We start from the raw sequence: 19390 nt of genomic DNA, 5'->3' as shown, positions 1-19390 counted from the left end.
GTCTTTAGCAAACTATTGGACTGGAAGATTAAATTCCAAAGTGAATAAAGTCGGGAAAAAATGGCGGGGGAAGCGCCTGCAGAAATTGGCCAGGTTACAACTGGAGATAAAAAAGTCAATCGAGACAATGAACACAACGGCAAAGTAGACATTATTGCCGAGGAATCAGAGAAGACATATTACAGCACTCTCTCTGTCTGGTTAATGGTACTTTTCTCCGGTTTGGCGATTGGCTCTGACGGATAGTATGACTTCCCAACTACTTGTAAATTGCTTTCTTTTGCTCTTCCCCTTTCCCGCTTGACTAACCTTTCTGACTACAGTAATGCAGCCGTTATTGGCAACGTGGAGCTGCTACTCGCAATCTTATATCCTGAAGAATTAACTACAACCATCTATCAGCGCTTATCCAACGCCTTCTTAATCGGAATGATCGTTGGCATGGTGCTTTTTGGCATCGTCGTGGATCAGTTGGGAAGAAAGACAGGGGCTGTCGCCACAACAGTTTTGCTCGTTATCGGTATCACTTTATCAGCCGCATCTAACGGAAATAGCCCAACGGGCATGTTTTGGATGTTAATCATTGCGCGTGGTATCGCTGGCGTAGGTGCTGGCGGAGAGTATCCTGTCTCTGGTGCTGGGGCTGCCGAGGCAACTGACGAAGACGCTAAATATCGCAAGAGAAGAGGTTTTATGTTTGCCATGCTTGCAGATCTTTCCAGCAGTCTGGGCTACATATGGGGTGCTCTAGTGCCATTGCTTTTGCTGTTGTGTGTCGGCCAACAAGTTGCCAAATACAACATTGTGTGGCGCACATCTTTTGCTTTGGGCATGGCACCTCCCCTTCTCATCTTCTGGTTCCGCATTCGAATGGCTGTATCTACTGCCTACCGCAGGTCGGCAATGCGCAAGCAGCGTACACCTTATTGGTTGGCACTAAAGAAGTACTGGCGACCGCTTCTCGGATCTGCTTCGACATGGTTTCTTTACAACTGGATCAGCATTCCTTTCGGTATCTTTAGTTCCACCATCATGTCAAGAGCCAATGCAGGTGACAGCCTCGTAAAGACGCTTGGATGGGGTGTTGTGATCAATTGCTTTTATATCCCCGGGCCTTTCATTGGAGGATACCTTTCTGACAAGATTGGGAGGCGTCAAACCATGGCTTTGGGATTCACTTTACAAGCGACACTGGGATTTGTGCTTGGAGGGGCCATGAGTCCCATACAAAAGATCTTCCCTCTGTTCGTTGTGTTGTATGGGATCTTCTTGACCTTGGGCGAGGTAGGGCCAGGAAGGCAAGTGGCTAGAAATACTCATTAGCGAGAAGTCAGCTAACCTATTCCTACTTAGTACTGTTGTTCTGACTGCTTCAGAATGTTTTCCTACGTCTATAAGGGGTCAGATGATGGGCTTCATAGCAGCATTTTCCAAAGCTGGGGCAGCAATAGGAACTCAGGTAAGCCACACATTACTACCCCTTTCGTAGTAATGAGTCTTCTACTAACGCTGTAGTCAAAGGTATTTACGGCAATCATGAATTCTTACACCGAAAATCCGTCAAAAGGTAATCAAGTTGCATTTTTGATCGGTTCTGGTTTTGCTTTGCTCGGTGCACTCATCGCTTTTTTTGTCATACCGGATGTTTCCAGAAGACTGAACGACGACGATGAAGCATGGAAGAGATATCTGGCTGAAAACGGTTGGGAGGCACAGTGGGGTGATGAAGTTACCGAGGATCCTACAGGAGTTACAATGAACAAGGCAGCGTCTTGACAACGTAAATCATCAGAATTGGGTCTTTCTTGACAAGGGTAAGTATAACGTGGTTAAAAATTTGAGGGCTCTTCTTTGCGCCTAAGCTCTATTTTAATGTTACATTTGGGCCAGGTTTATGCGACTCCAGGCACCTTTATCTCGATTCATTAATGTATACAATCGAAAGATTAGTGTGTCGTGAGAACAATCAGTTGCGCAGTAACACATGGTGTATGAAATTCTGAACTTACACCGGCACCGAATGAAATAGGCATTGGCAAATCTTGAACTGAAATAAACTTGTTGAATACACTAGGTAGTAACACTATCGCCGTTGGTATCTCAGACGAGACGTAACATCTAGTTTGCCATCAATTAACAGAACAGGTATGACATGTTCAAATAATGATCTAAGCAAATCGCTTTATCTTGTTCATGTACGGGCTATCCATCTGTGTATTGAATGAGATTCAGTATGCAGCTTCGGAAGGCGGTACTAAGTTGTGGTCACCACTTCTAATCGCTGCCATAAAAGCTACATTGGTTGACTGAACTTTGCAGGCGATTACCGTAAAAGCAATCACTTAACAAGGTATCATTCGGTTAAATTCACAAGGTTGTTATGTCCACCGACCTACCTAATAGAGATTAGCCAACATACAATACGAGAAAGCCAAGAGCTTGAATTAAATGTTACAAGTTTGACCCTGCGCATGACGTGATTGCTTGAAATGGGAAATGTCTACAAAAGAAAGCGATTTCCATGGCAGATACTCGGAAGGTGCGAAGTACCACTGATCAGGAACGCAACGAGATGAAACACAGTTTCCTTTTTCTTTTCGGCGGTTTGACATCTGCCTTGAGCTATTCTTTGGATGCCAGAGATTATGCTCTTTCCGGCCGGTACATTGTCAGCCTGAAAGCAGGTCTCTCGGAAAATGCTGTGAAAGAGCATCTTAACTGGGCACGAGATGTGCATCAGAGAAGAAGTGTCTTCCGTCGAGATGTCAATGGAGTGGAAAAGACATTCGATATCGGTTCATTCCATGCCTATGTGGGATCATTTGACGATGAAACCTTGGCAGAAATTGAATTGAATGAGACAGTAAGTGAAACTAATTTCTTCGATTTTAAACAATGGCTAAATTTTTAAGGTTGAGTGTGTAGAGCCCGACACACCCATTTATCCATTTGAGATTATCACACAGCCTGAATCCACGTGGGGGCTTGGCGCTATATCCTCCGCAGATGGCATCAGTACGAATGGCAGTCTTCGGGATGGGTTTAAGTATCGCTACGACGAAAATGGAGGAGAGGGGACTTTTGCGTATGTCATTGATAGCGGCGTCTGGGTGGATAATCCAGACTTTGAAGGGCGAGCCGAGCTTGGATATACTGTGTATCCTGATATCCCTTTTGAAGATAGCAGTGGACATGGTACACACGTTGCTGGCACCATTGCGTCCAAAACATGGGGAGTTGCAAAAAAGGCTAGGGTTATTGCCGTGAAAGTACTCGCTCCCAATCAAGTAAGTCGCCTTCCAATGTTGAAACAAGATAATCAACTGACTTGTTAACAGGGAGTTATGTCTCACTTCATGGATGGCTTTTCGTGGGCTGTGAACAATATTACAGCCACACCTGGTCGTGCTGCAGTCTCAGTTATCAACATGAGCTTGGGTGAGTTGATTCACGGTTTAACATGAAGTTTGAAAAACTAATCAAGTTGAAAAGGCGGCCCCACGAATTGGGCATTTAACAGCTTGGTCCATGCAGCATCTGAACAAGGTATTGTTTCTGTAGTTTCTGCAGGTAATGCTGGTATCGATGTCAGTCGAGTTTCTCCAGCAGGTACCAGCAGTGCTATTACAGTGGCAGCCAGCGCGGCCAACAACTCCGTCCTGAGCTATAGCAATTTCGGAGCTGGGGTGGACCTTTATGCCCCTGGTGTCGATGTATACTCGCTTTCACTCGATGCTGGCAAAGATGTAGCTCTGACTGGTACTTCTATGGCTGCGCCTCACGTTTCCGGCCTGGTATTGTATCTAAAGAGCCTAGAGTCAGGATTAGAGTCCGTCGAAGCAGTGACGGCTAGGATCTTGGAACTATCTAAACGGGATATTATCAAAGGAGTGCCCGAGTACACTCCTAATCTATTTGCTTACAATGGCATTTAGTAGGCTTTATGTATGAGCCGGGAAAATTCATAGGAGATGCAGTAATGAATGACAAAAGCGTAGGCAGAAGAAAGTAACAGCGCAGTTTTTTTTAGCAGCTTAATTATCTTGCGGTAAAAACATGTGTTGATCCTGTTGCGAAAAAGTCTGTATTGCTGAGATAAGGTAGTTACATAACACAGTTATGTGAATTTTAGCACATCATAAGTCCTTATCGTGACAGGGCTCAGGTGTGAGGTCATCATCGTCAATCTACTGTCTTGTTTATATATTTGTTGGTACCATAAATTGGCGGTAAACTAAAGAACAGAAAATTTATTCACAGCAAAATGTTCTATGGCGTTAAAATTTATCGTGTTCCGTTTGTTATCCTCTCTAACTCGCTACTTTATCCCTGCAGCTTGAGTCTGCTCCAGTTGCACCCTTTTGCTGACACGTTTCGCGCCATTTGCAATTGTCGTTTCCTGTGACTTTTACGTTCAAGAAGCCATGACGCTTGTAAAGGTGACATTCTTGGTATGAGGTGTCTCCTTCTGTTTTTGTCTCTAGATTGCCCTCGGTGCATGTCAACGAGGTTGCGGCATCGTTAGGCTTGCCATCATCGTTCACGCAATGGCAAAACTTGTAAATGGCGCATCCTTGAACAGCAGAAGCCAGCGATAGTGTGGTGAGTAAAAATGCACCCTTCATTTTGGTGATCTTGAGTATGACTCTTTTTGGGAGAAGGAATGTAATAAACTTTGGACTGAATATGCAGAAATTGAAGCCAGAGAAAAGGTATGTGGTGTTTTTTATTCTGAGGTTAATGAGGATGAATAACCTCCATGCAGCGAAGAGCACTCTTTTAAATACTCCGCGAGGCTATTTTTGTAGATACACGGCCTTGAAGTGATCAACAAGTGGGAGTTTTTTAAAGTTTAATGATGATAGGCAATCCACTATGGGCAACAATACACGATTCAGCTGATATACTGCACATATACCCTCCAGAATGTCCTTTGTATTCGGAAGGTTACCGCCTGACAATTTTTCTTTATCCAAGAACAAGAACAGAAGCATCTAATAATGGTTTGATACTGTCGGCTTTTCGTATGAGATGAGATGCCAGTTTGGAAAACTGAGCCACACTTTTGATTGTTGTTAAACTCTCTTCGGCACAGAGGTTACAACCATTGATGAATTTTCACCAATACCTTGCTAGTGCATTAGAGTTTATTTGCACTCTGTAGTTCATCCGTAGTTGATTAAACCATAGACGTCGCATCCAAGCCAGTGCTAGAGCCCTGCATGAATCAAAGACTGCGGCTATGCCCTTGGCTCTCTATCTGTTGGAGGATCAAGCAACAACAGACGTACATTCTCCACATTATGTCTAAATTTTCCTCGGCCGACCGCCGATCTTAACCCTTCTATCAATGCAATTAATTCTTGCGGCATGTTGCTGGCCTACAGCTTCGCGCAGATGTGATGACACCTGTAAACTACACATGTGCACATGATAATCATAACATTAATTAAGATTTTCCCAGGGACACTGAAGCGTTTATTTTAGGTTCCGTGAGGTCTAAAAATCACCGAGTCAAGGATCTCGTCAGAGTTTTATGAAGACGGTGCATGTCGCCGAGAGTTCATGCCTCTACGGCCCATTGATCTCCCCGAGCTTGCCAGGGCATATCTAGTCTTGTAATCTGTTGATCACTCTATTCCAGCCAAATTTTGATCTTTAAGTAGGAATAGGCAGATGATGGACCTTTCTCCAAGTTTCCCCCAGCCGGATCGTAAGGTATACTAGGCCGGCACATATGAATTAAATGAAATCTCATATAGTAGATGACTACACCACGCCGGAAGTCTCAATCAAAGGCAGACATGCTACGGTAGACAGCGTTGAAGTAGGATTATGGATGACGAAATGACTTCCTACAAATCGTAATTCCATGAGCGGTAATCCTAGTATTACAAACTGGCTTACTTGGTATTTTACTGATATTTGAGCTCTGAATAACAGTCAGGTAGGGGAAATGATCTGTTACGGCCAGCTAACTGACAGTGGGTTTGTGTTAGCAGTAAGTCAGGGATTGAGAGTAGTAACAGTCGTTCCGTGGTCCTGGTCGAATAGATCGTAGATCTTCAAAGGGCTTGGTGATCAGTCAAGGCCTCAACAAGAGTCGTAGAGTAGTTCGTCACTTAGGATAGCTGAAAGTACCGGTGAGGGTAGTCACGAAGTTGATTGCTGAAGAACTAGGAAAGGTAGGACTCGAGAGGACTCGAGTCCCAACTATATACAAGTCTGGTTCCATGCTGAACACTTCCTGATCCTGGGGGACCGACACCCAGGACGTCGGTCCATCGCCATGGACCGCCCTTGGCACCGTCGGTCCTGTCGATTGATTGATTGATTTATTCCTACTCGGTTATGAAGCCGCTCTTATGCCAGCAGCTATGCCCGGAAAGCGGGGTTTGGCAGGTAGCCGAAGCGTCGACAATGAACAGCGACGCCCCACTTCGCCCTGATGTTGCATCAGGGCCAGCTATCCCCAAGCTCCCCACTATGTTCTCTATTCTGTGTGTTTGTGCCCTCTGTTGAAGAAGTGTGTTGCTCTCCTGTCTGCTTTCTCGCTTTTGTGTTGCTCTCTAGAATGCTTGTTTTGCGTCCTCCTGCTTCGGTTCAGTTGGTGCTGGTAGCACCGTATCTGGTTCTTTGTACCTACAGTCTCCCCCCAGCGCTCAGCTTTGTCTCTTTGTTTTGTCCGTATCCTCCCGGACTTGTATGTGCCGTTTTCTCAGTTGCATCTGTAAATTCTTTGTTGCCTCCTGCCGGGTTCCTATGTGGCCTCTTGTTTCTTGCCTGTTGACCACTATTGCCCTCCACCACATTGGCCCAAGGGTCTTCCACGAAGCACAATGCTCCACTGACTCCGACATGTTCGATTACTGGGTATGAGAGCTCCCGCACAGATTCCGCAGACATTGTCGCGCGTTGAAGGGACACCAATCCTTCTTCGCAAAAGGGGCGACAGGGGACCAGTCTGTCTGTGGTCTGTAGTATTGTGTGGCATCGATCGTAGCATGCCTAATGCCTGGTGCTTTCTCCGTGCGGAAGGTGATACTGTTCTGTCGGACTCATCTTCGTCGTTGTGGGACGTTGCAAACTTTGTCGGGGGTGACAGGTGACCCAAAACCTGTCGGCGGCTGTTGTGTTGAAGTTGATTGTTTGGGCGCAGTCTTAGTGCTTCGTGTAGCGGCTTGTGGCTCGCCTGTGGTGGTGGTAACAGTGTTGTCTATTGATATGTCGTATTTTGCGGCTTGCTCTCAAGTTTTTCATTGTAGTCGGGGCGTGCTCTGCGGCCATCTTGGGCCCCTTTGGGACGTAGAATCAAGGCCGAGGATGGCATTGCATCGAAGGGGGCTCTGTGGCCGCGAGCACGCGTATTTGGGGCCGTTTTTGCTCCGATTTTCAAAAATTTCGTTCTCGCTGTTGTTGATGTTTTTGCCCGTCGGTCCTGTCCCAGGACCGCTTATCGTCCGTCGGTCCTGCTTATCGTCACGTGACCTGTATCCTAGTTCTTCCGTTCCGTGGGGGTTGTTACGACGTAACGGCTGACGGCCGTCCCTATAACCGCTGAGCCCCTGCGGGGTCGTCGTCAGTGGTCTGTTAACTGTCGGGTCGTAACATGATCCACTCTTGAATAGTAATATTTGTTTTTTTTAGGTAAAGTATTACCTAGTCCCCCTCATGGGGATGTGTCTTAGCACACCAGGATACAGGTACTTCATCAATGGGGCAAAACAAACCTCAATAGATTTCATCTCTGCAGCCAAGTTGAGAACACTGAGACATCTTCTTGGCTCATAGAAGGATTCAATATCTCGCATCCTCGACACTAATGTGGAACACGTACTCTAATTTAAATCCCTAATTTCGTCCAACGACATACCTTCAATTGGAAATCTTATATCGCGTAATTGGTGCTGTCTATGTTGCTAGAAGTCAGTTTGGTGGCCGACGAGCGGATCATACCGTCAACATAAGAGCGGTATCCGCTTGTCTGAAGATAGACTTTTCAGTTAGCTCTTTTTCTCATTTGTCATGCTACCGATGTCCATAGTCGTATGAGGCTGGGCCATAGACAAGCAACTGAGTGGCATTTGCTCGCCACGTACTTGTATGTTCTTCCAAGAAGTTACTCATGTGGCCGCCTTCCCAAGTGTGAATGCATACGTTCCGGTGTGTAACACAGGTGGCGGCAAACCACAACTCAGTTAGAGAAACATTGGTGCTGACAACGTACCGTTTAAGGGGTTAACAGTGGGGCCAAGTTCCTGTGACCAGCCCGTCTTCAAATGATCCTTTACGATCACCTCTAGTAAACATGAAAGAGACAATAACCGATATATTCAATTCTGACTTTTAAAATCCCAGATTAATGGTGACAGCGAAGCTGGAAGCCAATCCCTTCACACACACATTGGCTTGAAAGACCTCCATGGTACTATACTATCTGCCCTTAGGCATGCAAAGTGCTGTTAGGCTCTGCGTTCTCAGCATGCAATTGTGAGCACTAGATCTAATATTGGAATTTATGAGGGGAGAGTACTGCGACGTAGGAGCTGTACCTAGATTTCTCTCCCCGAAAATTTCTCGGACCTTGGCAACTCATGCCAGGTTCGGGTCCTCGCAAGATGTTCATACGCTAAGCGACCTGGCTTTGATCCTTTGATCGAGGCATATGGGAAGGCGTAAGGATAATTATCATGCTCATACTCTGTAATACTATCGTCTTTCCGAAACCACCCGCTTCAAGACCATGTTCGCCAGCGGAGGTGCTTGTCCGGAGATTATCTAGTGCGACACGTGATGTGTTCACTTGTCTCAATGCATACCGACCCATTCCGGTCATATTAGCCTGGGAATCCAGGGTGTAATTCATTCCTGCAAGTTTTTGCCACAGGCTGTTTTGTTCAACACACTCTGCATCTTAGAATATTTTTCTTTCAAAAGTGAACGAATTCTTCAACTTTGGAGAAGAAAAGAAAGAATTTCACATCATGGTTTACAGTGTTACTGTACATCATCATGCCTAACCTGCCAGCCCTGATTTTCATCCCAGGCTCTTGGCATAAGCCGTCATGTTACGACAAGATCACTTCGATTTTGCAGAAGGGATACAGACTGAAATGTCTCTCGGTCACCCTTCCTTCCACATCCGGAAATCCTACTGCTACCTTTAGGGACGATGTCGACGCCGCTCGTTGTGTCATCTCCAGCGAAATAGTTCAAGGAAATGATGTTGTGGTTATTGCTCACTCATATGGCGGCATGGTGGGAAACAGCGCTATTAAAGCATTTGCCCACCCACGAGATGTCGCTATGGATGCCTCTAGCGCGACGCCCACTTTGACAATTTCTCACCAAGAAGAACCCAAAAAGATTGGTCGCATTGTTGGGCTCATTCTGATAGCTTCTGGATTCACCTTAACCGGACTCTCTTTCATGGATCCCTTCTTTGGGCACCCACCCCCCTCCTGGCGGGTCAATGCCACAACTGGATATGCAGAGATTGTCGCTGATCCTCGGGAGCTCTTTTACCACGACCTGCCTTCAGAAGAAGCACAGTATTGGGTCTCACAGCTCACCACTCAAAGTTTGAAGGCGTTGTTTGAAGGTGGCGAATACGCATTTGCCGGATGGCAGGATGTGCCAGTTTGGTATCTCGGTACGGTCGAAGATCGAGGACTGCCGGTGGTTGTACAGCGAATGCAAGTCGGTATGGCTAGAGAGATGGGTGGAAAGGTGGAGCATAGAGAACTTCAGACGAGCCATTCGCCGTTCTTGAGTCAACCGGAAGAAACGGCCGATTTTGTGGTGGAAGCTGTGGAGGCATTCACGGGAAAATCAATCATGTCCAAAAACAAAGATGGAACCAAAGTTGAAAAGATCACCTTGCCAATGGCCAGACTTTTTCAGCCTTTGACATGGTTTCGATTTGGCTTGCCATTGATTTTCGGACGAATTCTTGGGAGATCGATTCTTGTCTTCACCTGGGGACAAAGGCTGTGGAGGTCGAAGTAATTCTTAATTATGCGTTGGATAATAAGGAGTCTGAGATTCTCCCATGATGTAAGATGTATACGAAGAATGGACATATATAGACCTACTTCTCTCTATATTCTCAGCCATCAAAATCTCATACCGTGACGGATCTCCTACCTTGTAGGTCGACCTGGGTATAAGAGGTGGATGTTCTGACTTCCCTCAATTGGCGATTTTAACCTGGCAAAAAATAGCGCTTCAAGCAGGTGGAAGTACTAAGGGCTGCCGCAGAAACCTGATCAGAGAATTTATCCTTGTGTAATACTACTGAAGGGACCTCGTACTTGGGTAGTTTCAATCCACTTGGTGACAAAAGACCAAGAGATGTTGAAACGTTCCATAATGCTATGCTGATAGTCCACCACTCGCCAATAGAGCAAAAAAACAAATTCAGTAAGCGCAGAATGTTGGGAAACATCTTACTTCTGAATCCTTTGGCAAAAAGGTTGCTGATCGAGGTTAGTGACCGAGTGGTAGTAGCTTTGGCGTTTGGGAAACAATGGCTCAATCTACAAATTGGCGCCTCATGGAAGACAAATTGAGTATCGCAAATAATGATAATAATTTTTAAAAATCCTCTAAATCTATTCCAGAACTAATCATTCAAGTTGTATCCTCCAACATCCATACAGCCAATGTAGGATTTCGTGCCTCAGCCTTAGCTCGAAATTCGGAATCAGTTGAAGTTCTTCTTGGCCTGATTATATGTTAGATATCGAATTCGAATCAGCCAGTTTAGTCAAAAAGCTTACCTCCTTCAGATTCTCGGCATTGGTCGCCTTGCCCTTTTTGAATGTCTTGTCCAACTTGTCAAGCGATCCCTTATCCTTCTTGGGATCACCAGTGAGACCATTTACGGTCTTCTTAGCACCCTTTTGTGCCTGTTCTACCTTGCCTAAGCCCTTAGTTAAAGCAGGGTCTTTGTTCCCGGCAATCTTTTGATTCTTCTTGCGAGCTTTGGTTGCCTCGTCCAAAGCACTGCCTATATTCTTCTCGTCCTTTTTGAGGGCCTTTCCATCATTTTTCTTGGCAGCGTCTTGGGCCTTTTCGGTAGCTGAAATTTCCTTTTTACCCGCTTTGATATTATCATTAATGCCGTTGACAAGCTTTTTCTTGTCCGAAGACGCTTTGTTGTTGGCGGGGTCGGCGACAGGAAGCGCAGCGGTGAGGGTGAGCAAGAAGAAAAGGAGAGCAAGGGTGAAGCGCATTTTGGCTGGTTTATGTGAAGTTTATATGTGGTCTGAAAAAATGATTTTAGTTATACTATGATAGGAATAGGAGATCCGAAACCTGTCGGACTAGTTGAAAGAATGGATAAAAGAGAGATAACGAGATGAGATGTTGATTGTTCTAACACAAACGGCATGATGCAGATGGCTTCTGTTCTTATACTTTTTGATTTCGCTCTGAAATCCATTGATCGAACATCGTGTTTTCGGCTGTGTGGTGTAGTGCGGTGTGGAAGGACATGACATTGTGCCCTTTACAAACGCGTCAGTTTCGAGATTGAACTTAATTTGCATTTCTGAATAGCTACATGTCTAATGCAAGAATCTCGCTTCAACAAGCATGGGTGTGAACTCATGACAACTACGGTAGGCTCCTACTTGTCGTGGCTGTAATCCAATGATTGCTTTTTTGAGTCATATCGCAAATCATATGAGTCGCTTCTACAGTCCAAACCCGAGCTAGGATGCGGCGCCTAGCTAATAATTGAGGTGGTAACTTTGCCATCAGACGGACTTCCCCAGAGTATGAGATGATGGGTGACGAAATCGTTTTAGGATGAAACCAATGAACCGGAGTGACTGACAGAGGACAATAGTATCTGGAACAAGGTGCAGAACAATGGAATACTGCTGGCAGCTCCATGTGTGACCTGTTAGTCCGACTCATCCGGACTACTCTCAGAATCAAATCTATCACGTATGTATGTAACGGCTGCAAGATAAACTTTAGAATACTTGCCGAAAGGCTTTACGAAAAGGAATACTGATTAGAGTTTGAGTTGGTGACATGTCTCATCGAGTCTGCCTTTTGCAAGCAGTATGCACCGTCGGAGCGTCCGACATGAGTCGAAAAAGCTTAATTCGAATAGAGTCTCAAGTGCCAAGCTGTTGGAAGGGCGATCCTGAATATGATCTTCACATACACATTTTGATCCGAAGTCATATGAGGAAATCATGGATTGCCCTGGGTTACTCCAACTGTTGTAACCTGAAGAACTCCGTTCTTGGCTGTGAAGCTTACATATCGGAAGAATCGCCGACCGTGTGAACCAATCTGTCGGGATCTTTTGGGCAGCCATTTCTGATAATTGGGGTTCTTACTTTCAGGAAATAAACCACACAAAAGAATGGCCAAACTAGTTTGATTTTCTTCAAATTTATGCTTAAATCAGCACCATTATTGTACACCTTTTGGGTTTTGACTCTTAGAAAACAGACAGTATTCACCTAAACAATGGTTGGGCTATTTACTATCAGTCTACCACATAAGAACACATCTACTGTTCACGGTTCAGGGGGGTAATGAGAATTTGGACTATGGTTTGCATTTGTTTTAGTCTGATACTTGGGCTGACCACACTGTTCCTGTTGCTTGGTTCTACGCTCGGATGATTTCAGCTTACGATGAACATGCTTGGCATGGTGCCAACACCCGGGGCCAGGAGACTTTGGTGCTACGGCCTCCTGGTGACCCAGTATGACCTGTGCCAAGGCTTGAGGATCATCATCTTCTTGCGAGTCGCCCTGATATAAGTGTTCACAGTCTTGCTGCTTGCTCTGGCAGAATTCAGCAACATTCACATTGATTATTAATTACGCGCGTTTGATGAGTTTAATTAGTCTCTTCGAAGTTGCAGGAAACCTGGCACGAGACTCTTACAATGTTACAGATGATCAAACAGTAGCAAGCAAGATTGATTAGAGTTCCCAGCAACATACATACGCCACAATAGGCGGTTCTGATCCGAATTTTATTCTTGCATAATTTCAGTCCTACTACAAGAGCAAGCTGTTGGGGAAATGATTACCGTTTGGCCCTCCTGATATGGTTTTGCGATCTCTTCAAAGAACGGGCTCCTGAGACTCGAGTTGATCTGACTAGCCTACTAATCTAATCTCCTTTCAAATGTATAGGATGGATTGAATCAGTAGTCGACGCCTTCAGCAATGCAGCATGATAACAAATATGTGTAAATGTCTTAAAGGTCTTTGCGGTCGCTCAGTGTCTTTTTCTTGTGGCGAAAGCCGATAATATTGGGTCTAAAGAGACTCCCAAACATCAGCGACGCCTAACACATCGCCGTAACTCATATAACAAATTGCACTTGTGTCTCCTAGACTTTACTTACATGGGGCCTAACAAACCTTTGGGTGGAGATCCTTTTACATTGTTGTATGCATTACGGCGGTGCGATTTCTTGTCCGCCAGGCCGTGAAAAGATGCACTGTTAACAATGAGGCGTGTGCGAGAAACATTACCATAGTCCATCAAAACTCCCTCAGGGGTAGATATTTCAGAATATGTACCTCAGACTGAAACAGTCATCAATCAGCAACTGACTCGTCCAGAAGTATCGCGGAATTTCTGGTGCTCAAGCTCGTTCTAATGTGTCGAAATGGCATTTGGCATGACAGAATTTCTAGGATCAGTCATGGCTCAGACCGAGACTCTACCCTTGCAAATATCCATTAGTATACTCTTCATGTCCTATGATCCGACGACAATATCATTGCCACCCCTTCACCAAAGCCTTTCCATTAAAGAGTCTTAACTAAATGACCATTGACCTAATTTCAAAAGAGAGCCCGTCATTACTGAGACTGGCATGTTCTTACTGTTTAGTCTTGTTATAAGTATCGTGGGCGCATTCCAAACGAGATATCCGCGACTGTTGAAAATGGCCTCAGCATCTCAGACGAGCGTCTTTTATTGAAGGTTATCTGCTATCCAGGCTAAATCAAATTTAGAACCGATGGTCACTATCAGGTCTGGTAGGAAAATAAAGGGATACAACAAACTTGCTGACAGCCAACCCGTAATACTGAACAATGCCTGAATGAAAGACTAACAAAAGGCAAATTAGAACCGAGAGCTTGATTCTCACAAATGGTTTATAATTTTGAAGGAGCATACAAATGTTCACAAGCCATGTTAATGTGATCCGTCGGGTTTTTACTTGTGATGAATGCTGAGTACTCCCCGGCTCATCACAGACAACAGGACAACTGAAAAGTGATTTAGGTTGCAAGAAACATTTTCCGGCTACTTGCTTTCACTCGTGCTTTCAAATGCACCCAAAGCCGTAATGTGTGGAATAAACACCGAATAGTAATGTAGGTAGCCTTGGAAGGAAAGAACATCTCCAACTATGTGCATTGTAAATAGCATTCCACAGGCGAATGAATCGAAAAGCTGGGCAATTTCCACATGTGATGAAGAGGAGCTTACTATGTGACTGCTTTATGTTGAACGCATTAAGACCTACGACTCATGAATTGATCATATACCTTTTCAACGGGTTCAAATGTTTAGTGAGACGCATTGGTTGGAAAATGAGCGATGAGGTACGAAAACAAGCGTTTGTAAGCTCCTTCGAGCTGATAATGAAATGGTACGCATAGTAAATGTGCTCAAGACAGTATTACACAAAGGAAATTCACAGAGAACGTGATATATATTGTTGTCTTTCTTGCTTGATAAGCTACACGCTCTATCGTCGGATTTTCAGGACGATAGTCAGCTTCTTTTCTTGGATGGTGGGATAGAAAGTACCTGCCTCCGATGAGTCAGGTGGGTGACTCAGGTCATGATCGGGCGTGAAGCACATCTTGTCATTGTACTTATCTGACTGTTCATGTTCGTATATTTATTCCTCTCTCCACAGCTCTAGTGCTTTGGTGAAAGTAATATAGCCCAGGTAAAACGGGGTGAGAGAAGGATATAAAATCTCTAATAGTTTTTTGGTTGTAATATCTGAAGCCCATTAAAAGGTTATCTGTTCCTAAGCAGGGCTCGGTGTACTCATGAAGTTGGTTTCAACGGCCATGAGAATTATTGCTAGCAATAGTAGTGTGGTCGAGAAGTGCAATCGCTGGTTGGTCTACATCGTATCGACTCAATACCAACCTATCTGTACAGCCATAAAAACCTCTCTCAAAGGGACTCTATATCATAAGGAAGAAACTATGTTACGTTTTACCGCGTCCTGAGAATGAGTCTAAAGGCATACGGCTGTTTTAGGATCAGCACACACGGCATGAAGTTGCCTGTCCGTGCCGGCTCCGTAGAATGTTTGGTTTTTGGCTCGCAGTCAGCGAGGATGAATAGCTCTCGGTATCATAACATAAGAATCTCGGTAGTTCTTGCATGATTATTTTTCCTCCTACTCAAACATAGCAAGTGCGACTGATTGTTCCTCATATGCGGTAAGTTGCCACAACATGTCCTTTTCCACTTGGGAAAATGGAACATACATTCTGATTCAACGGGCTAGACATTCCTGGCAATCACGCTTGGTCTTGGCTTTCTATTAAGTCTAATTCCAACTTGGCTAGTAATTTTCCTCCAGTGTTCCTATTGCGAACATGCATCCAATGTAGCACAATTTTCGTCATCTCCTTGGTCTCCAATGACAATCATCTGTAAACCGGAATATTTCATCCCATAGCACTTTTTTTCTCCCATTAAACTTCGAGGAGTAGACTAATTACTTTTAAGGTGCTCGCATTGCCTCCTTTCTGGATGTACTCGTAGAGAGCAACAGCCCAAACTCCGCTGCTAGGCTAGGTAAACCTTCGTCCAATCTAATACCTCCTCCGTTCAATATTCAACTTCAACACTTAAGAGAATTTTACACATTGAAGAGTTGAAAATTAAGTTGAAGCCAAAGTTTTTAATATTTAGGAGGAACTGTACAAATTGTGGCGGGACCGCTCCAACATTGTTTCGCTCTTGGCTGAAGAGCGCCAGGTTCATTGTAACTAGCCTCCCTTCGTTGCCTACCGCACGTCTAATGATCGCAGGCATTTCAGATACATTCATTTCGTCTTCGGATATAATTTTGACCATCCTAGAAGATTTGAGTCTCCCGGTACTCCAAACGGCATTTGGCCAGGCTTCCAGGTCAAAGAAAAGCCCACGTTTTCTTTCACTTCAGGATGCTTAGATGGAAGTTTATCAGGTGCCTGAATGACATCGGTCAGCTCCTTGATCAAGATTTGAGTAAAATTTGGAACATCTGTGATATTTTGGTGTGCAGAAATTGTCTGAAACAGCGTTGGGCACAGCTTCAACAACTTCTTGAAAGGATAGAATTTTTCAAATCTGTCCAGACAAGGCATATCCAAGAATATTTCGTCACTATATCAAGACCGAGCGTCGGAAATGCCGAGAGACCAGGTGCCGTAGGAAAAATTGTAAGAGGACGCGTAAGTTTATAACATTGGCCGCTATGCATGCGCAGCAGCATGGGCACGGCACTTGAACTGAACGGCTGGAGGGCAGGGGATGTATGTTATTATTTGTATTTACAAGTCCTTTTTCAACTAAATTATGATTATTTGCTGACATTTTGTTAGAGAAACAAACTGGAAACACATAAGATAATATCATTGTATACATAGATCCCAGAATTTATATAGGACTGTCCGGCGTGAGCCACCCTCAGGCTTTCACTCTGTGACACAAATTCGCCTTCTCACTCTTAACGGTACTCTGTATGTCAAGTTGTGCCAGATCATCTTCAATCCTAATCTTGCGTGTCCTGGGAGAACAAGATGAATGTGTTGAGCTAGGTATCTGTATAAAAGATAGCGACTTGTTTAGGGCTACTGCGGGAGGGACTGATTATAGACCAATATTCATTGATAGCTCACCATTAAGATTTGTTGTTTATTATCAAACTCTAATTTAGTGATTGAAAAGCTATTTCTGCATCAAAGGTCTCCATCTACATCTCACTGCTCTCTCTTTATCTCTTGATCCTGTTCATTCCAATTCGTGTCTTTGATGAATGCTATCTACTTTATGTGTTTTAAGAGGGCTTCTTAAACTGTAGCCATTGCCTAGTCTTGGGCAATATAAGGGCGTTGGTTTAAAGTGTATAGCTGTTTAGTCTTATGGATTTCGCCGTGAAGTTGCCGAGGGATTTAGAAGCTGAAGCCATCTATTTCAAGGTTAGATTCAACGACATTTCTGGTTGTAAAAAAGTGTCCATCAAGTTGAGACTGAACTGGAATTTGTGGTAACTGCAATTATGGGCATGTTGTAGCCCTTCGAACCTTGGGATTCATCAATGGCTGGAGTGCTGTTGCTGAGTAAAAGACTTTGGTTTCATGTCATGTGCTTGATGAACAGCGGTAGAACTGACCTTCGGATTCGGAATATAAGAAAGTCAACAATAGAAAACAAAAAGAAAAATATCAATGCAGTAATGGTGTAAGACTTATTTTACTATTTTTGGTTATTAAGAATAACGAAGAACGCCAAAAATACCCTCAGAGTACGCAGAGATTTAGCAACCTTTATTGCCGTAATGGCTTGACTGGCAAAATTCTGAGAAACTAAACGTCAAAGATAGTTTTGTTTTTATAGTTTTCCAATAACCAACATCGCCAGCCAGAACAAACAATATCTAAGGTGACTCAAAAACAACCCTGGTCATGAAATTCTGCAGAGGGATATCTCTCTTATTGAGAATCACATCCATGCAATGTTTGATGTGGTTCTCCTCCCAACCCGGCTGGCTAGGCCACCTTGTTCCCACAAAGGGCGCGCGGAACTGCTTGCGCCAGCGGAAAATGCAGTGCGTCAGATGGTGGCGCATGTTGGCATAAACGACCTTCCCAGGCCGAACGAGCATGCTTAGCTCCGTGGCGTTCACAGGGCGCCTCCGCAACTCATTGATGGGTACACCTTCCGTCGCTGATTCATCATCAACCTCATATATCCATGACCCATCTGGCTCGGGCCCCATGCGCCGATATTCAGCGGCGAGCTCGTGATCGATGCACCGCGGGTGCTCCCACCGCATGTCGGCCTCCTCGAACTGGCATCCACGCGCAATGGCTTCGGCGGCCGTGTAGCCGCAGAAGCGAAAGCAGTCATGCACCTTCTGCACCTCGTCGTGGGCGGCTCGTTGCTGCTGAACCGCGTGAGAGGCGCGCTGGAATAGGTCCACGGCCCCGACTCCGGCGAGGATGACGACTGTCACGATTCCCAGAATCCGCAGAGCACCAAGACAGGATCTTCTCCGCCGCGGTCTACTTTCGTGATAGCGCCCACACGCGTCGTCCTCATCTTTTGCTGTGAATTCGCTGTTTTCGAGGACCGAATCATCAGCTGCCGGGTTGATTTCATCATACATTGACATCTGCCGCGAGGGAACCTTGTCGTAAGTGAAATCGCCGGTCATCGCCGCTTGCAGCCGCCTCATGGCTCCCACCACTTTGGCAAATTGACCCATCTTGCTCACAGATGATTGATGAGGGCAGCTAAAGCAGTAGTATTCAGTTATGATATGAGACCTATACGTGGTTGCCCGAGATAAAATTTGACGAGGGAAGTAGACTCGCTTGAAGTTCACACATACGGTAAGGGAAGAAGGTAGGAGATGAAGATATGCCAGAACCGCCTTGTGTCTTAATACGAGCGGACGTTGGTGCCGTTTCAAGTAGAAGACGGGTTTCGCATACTTTAAAGCTTGGAACATACCAAAGAGGGAGGAGATGGTGAAAAGAGGTCCCCAGCATTGCCTTGAGTCATTGTACAAGTTTTCTCCTCACAAATAGAGGTTTGTCAAACTGAGTCGCTTGATACGAAGATGCCTGTGGCAAAAGATGCCACTAGCGAGTATGATGTGAAAGCAACTGAATTAGCTAGAGCTCTTAAATTAGTCTATCAAGACTTGAATGTTCTAAACTGTAATCTCTTTACATCCTGGAAACAAGGATTCATATCGGAGACTTGAAAAGTTAAGTTTGAAGCTTGGTTTATGAGCCCTTCGTTATGTCTTCTAATCAAAAGACTCTGCAGGGACTGAACTTATGGGGGAAATTGTATTTGTGAGGGACCGGAAGCAGTAGATAAAACTACTAGTCATACCCCAGGATGATTGACTGTAACGTTGAAACGCGTATGCGTTCATAATGTCACCTTCTTGTGCGATAGTTTTAACCTTAAACAGTGTTAGGATTTAGAAAAGGACGATTCAAAAACTATATATGTACCCTCTGATGTCTTGATTTGTGCATCGTGCGGTCTAGTTGATAACTCTATGTAGAGTTTTATTCCGGCCCTTTTGTAAATGTCAAAATTCTTTACAAGTTCCTCTTTCTTTGACTCTTTACACTTC

General features: G+C 44.7%; 6 protein-coding genes across 6 annotated transcripts; 3 read left to right on the top strand and 3 right to left on the bottom strand.

The window, feature by feature from the left end:
* Window positions 1-60: 60 nt before the first annotated feature.
* On the top strand, window positions 61-1776 carry CTRU02_202974 (major facilitator superfamily transporter; the record flags this gene model as incomplete). Its single annotated transcript, XM_036731440.1, has 4 exons — window positions 61-245; window positions 324-1298; window positions 1354-1459; window positions 1522-1776. The coding sequence occupies 4 exons, from the start codon at window positions 61-63 to the stop codon at window positions 1774-1776; spliced, it is 1521 nt and encodes a 506-aa protein (XP_036576875.1).
* A 745-nt stretch (window positions 1777-2521) lies between these two features.
* On the top strand, window positions 2522-3935 carry CTRU02_202973 (alkaline proteinase; the record flags this gene model as incomplete). The annotated part of the gene is made up of 4 exons (XM_036731441.2): window positions 2522-2863; window positions 2913-3287; window positions 3339-3438; window positions 3493-3935. The coding sequence occupies 4 exons, from the start codon at window positions 2522-2524 to the stop codon at window positions 3933-3935; spliced, it is 1260 nt and encodes a 419-aa protein (XP_036576876.2).
* A 375-nt stretch (window positions 3936-4310) lies between these two features.
* CTRU02_202972 (uncharacterized protein) lies at window positions 4311-4625 on the bottom strand (the record flags this gene model as incomplete). Its single annotated transcript, XM_036731442.1, has 1 exon — window positions 4311-4625. The coding sequence occupies one exon, from the start codon at window positions 4623-4625 to the stop codon at window positions 4311-4313; it is 315 nt and encodes a 104-aa protein (XP_036576877.1).
* Window positions 4626-9012: 4387 nt separating this feature from the next.
* CTRU02_202971 (uncharacterized protein) lies at window positions 9013-10008 on the top strand (the record flags this gene model as incomplete). The annotated part of the gene is made up of 1 exon (XM_036731443.1): window positions 9013-10008. The coding sequence occupies one exon, from the start codon at window positions 9013-9015 to the stop codon at window positions 10006-10008; it is 996 nt and encodes a 331-aa protein (XP_036576878.1).
* A 697-nt stretch (window positions 10009-10705) lies between these two features.
* Window positions 10706-11237, bottom strand: CTRU02_202970 (uncharacterized protein; the record flags this gene model as incomplete). Its single annotated transcript, XM_036731444.1, has 2 exons — window positions 10706-10726; window positions 10782-11237. The coding sequence occupies 2 exons, from the start codon at window positions 11235-11237 to the stop codon at window positions 10706-10708; spliced, it is 477 nt and encodes a 158-aa protein (XP_036576879.1).
* Window positions 11238-17671: 6434 nt separating this feature from the next.
* Window positions 17672-18502, bottom strand: CTRU02_202969 (uncharacterized protein; the record flags this gene model as incomplete). Its single annotated transcript, XM_036731445.1, has 1 exon — window positions 17672-18502. One exon carries the CDS (start codon window positions 18500-18502, stop codon window positions 17672-17674), a length of 831 nt encoding a protein of 276 aa, XP_036576880.1.
* Window positions 18503-19390: the final 888 nt, after the last annotated feature.

The sequence above is a fragment of the Colletotrichum truncatum genome (genome assembly GCF_014235925.2).
Source record: "Colletotrichum truncatum strain CMES1059 chromosome Unknown Contig_0002, whole genome shotgun sequence".
NCBI classification, from domain to species: Eukaryota; Fungi; Ascomycota; class Sordariomycetes; order Glomerellales; family Glomerellaceae; genus Colletotrichum; species Colletotrichum truncatum.
This window is presented reverse-complemented; position numbering and strand designations above follow the sequence as displayed.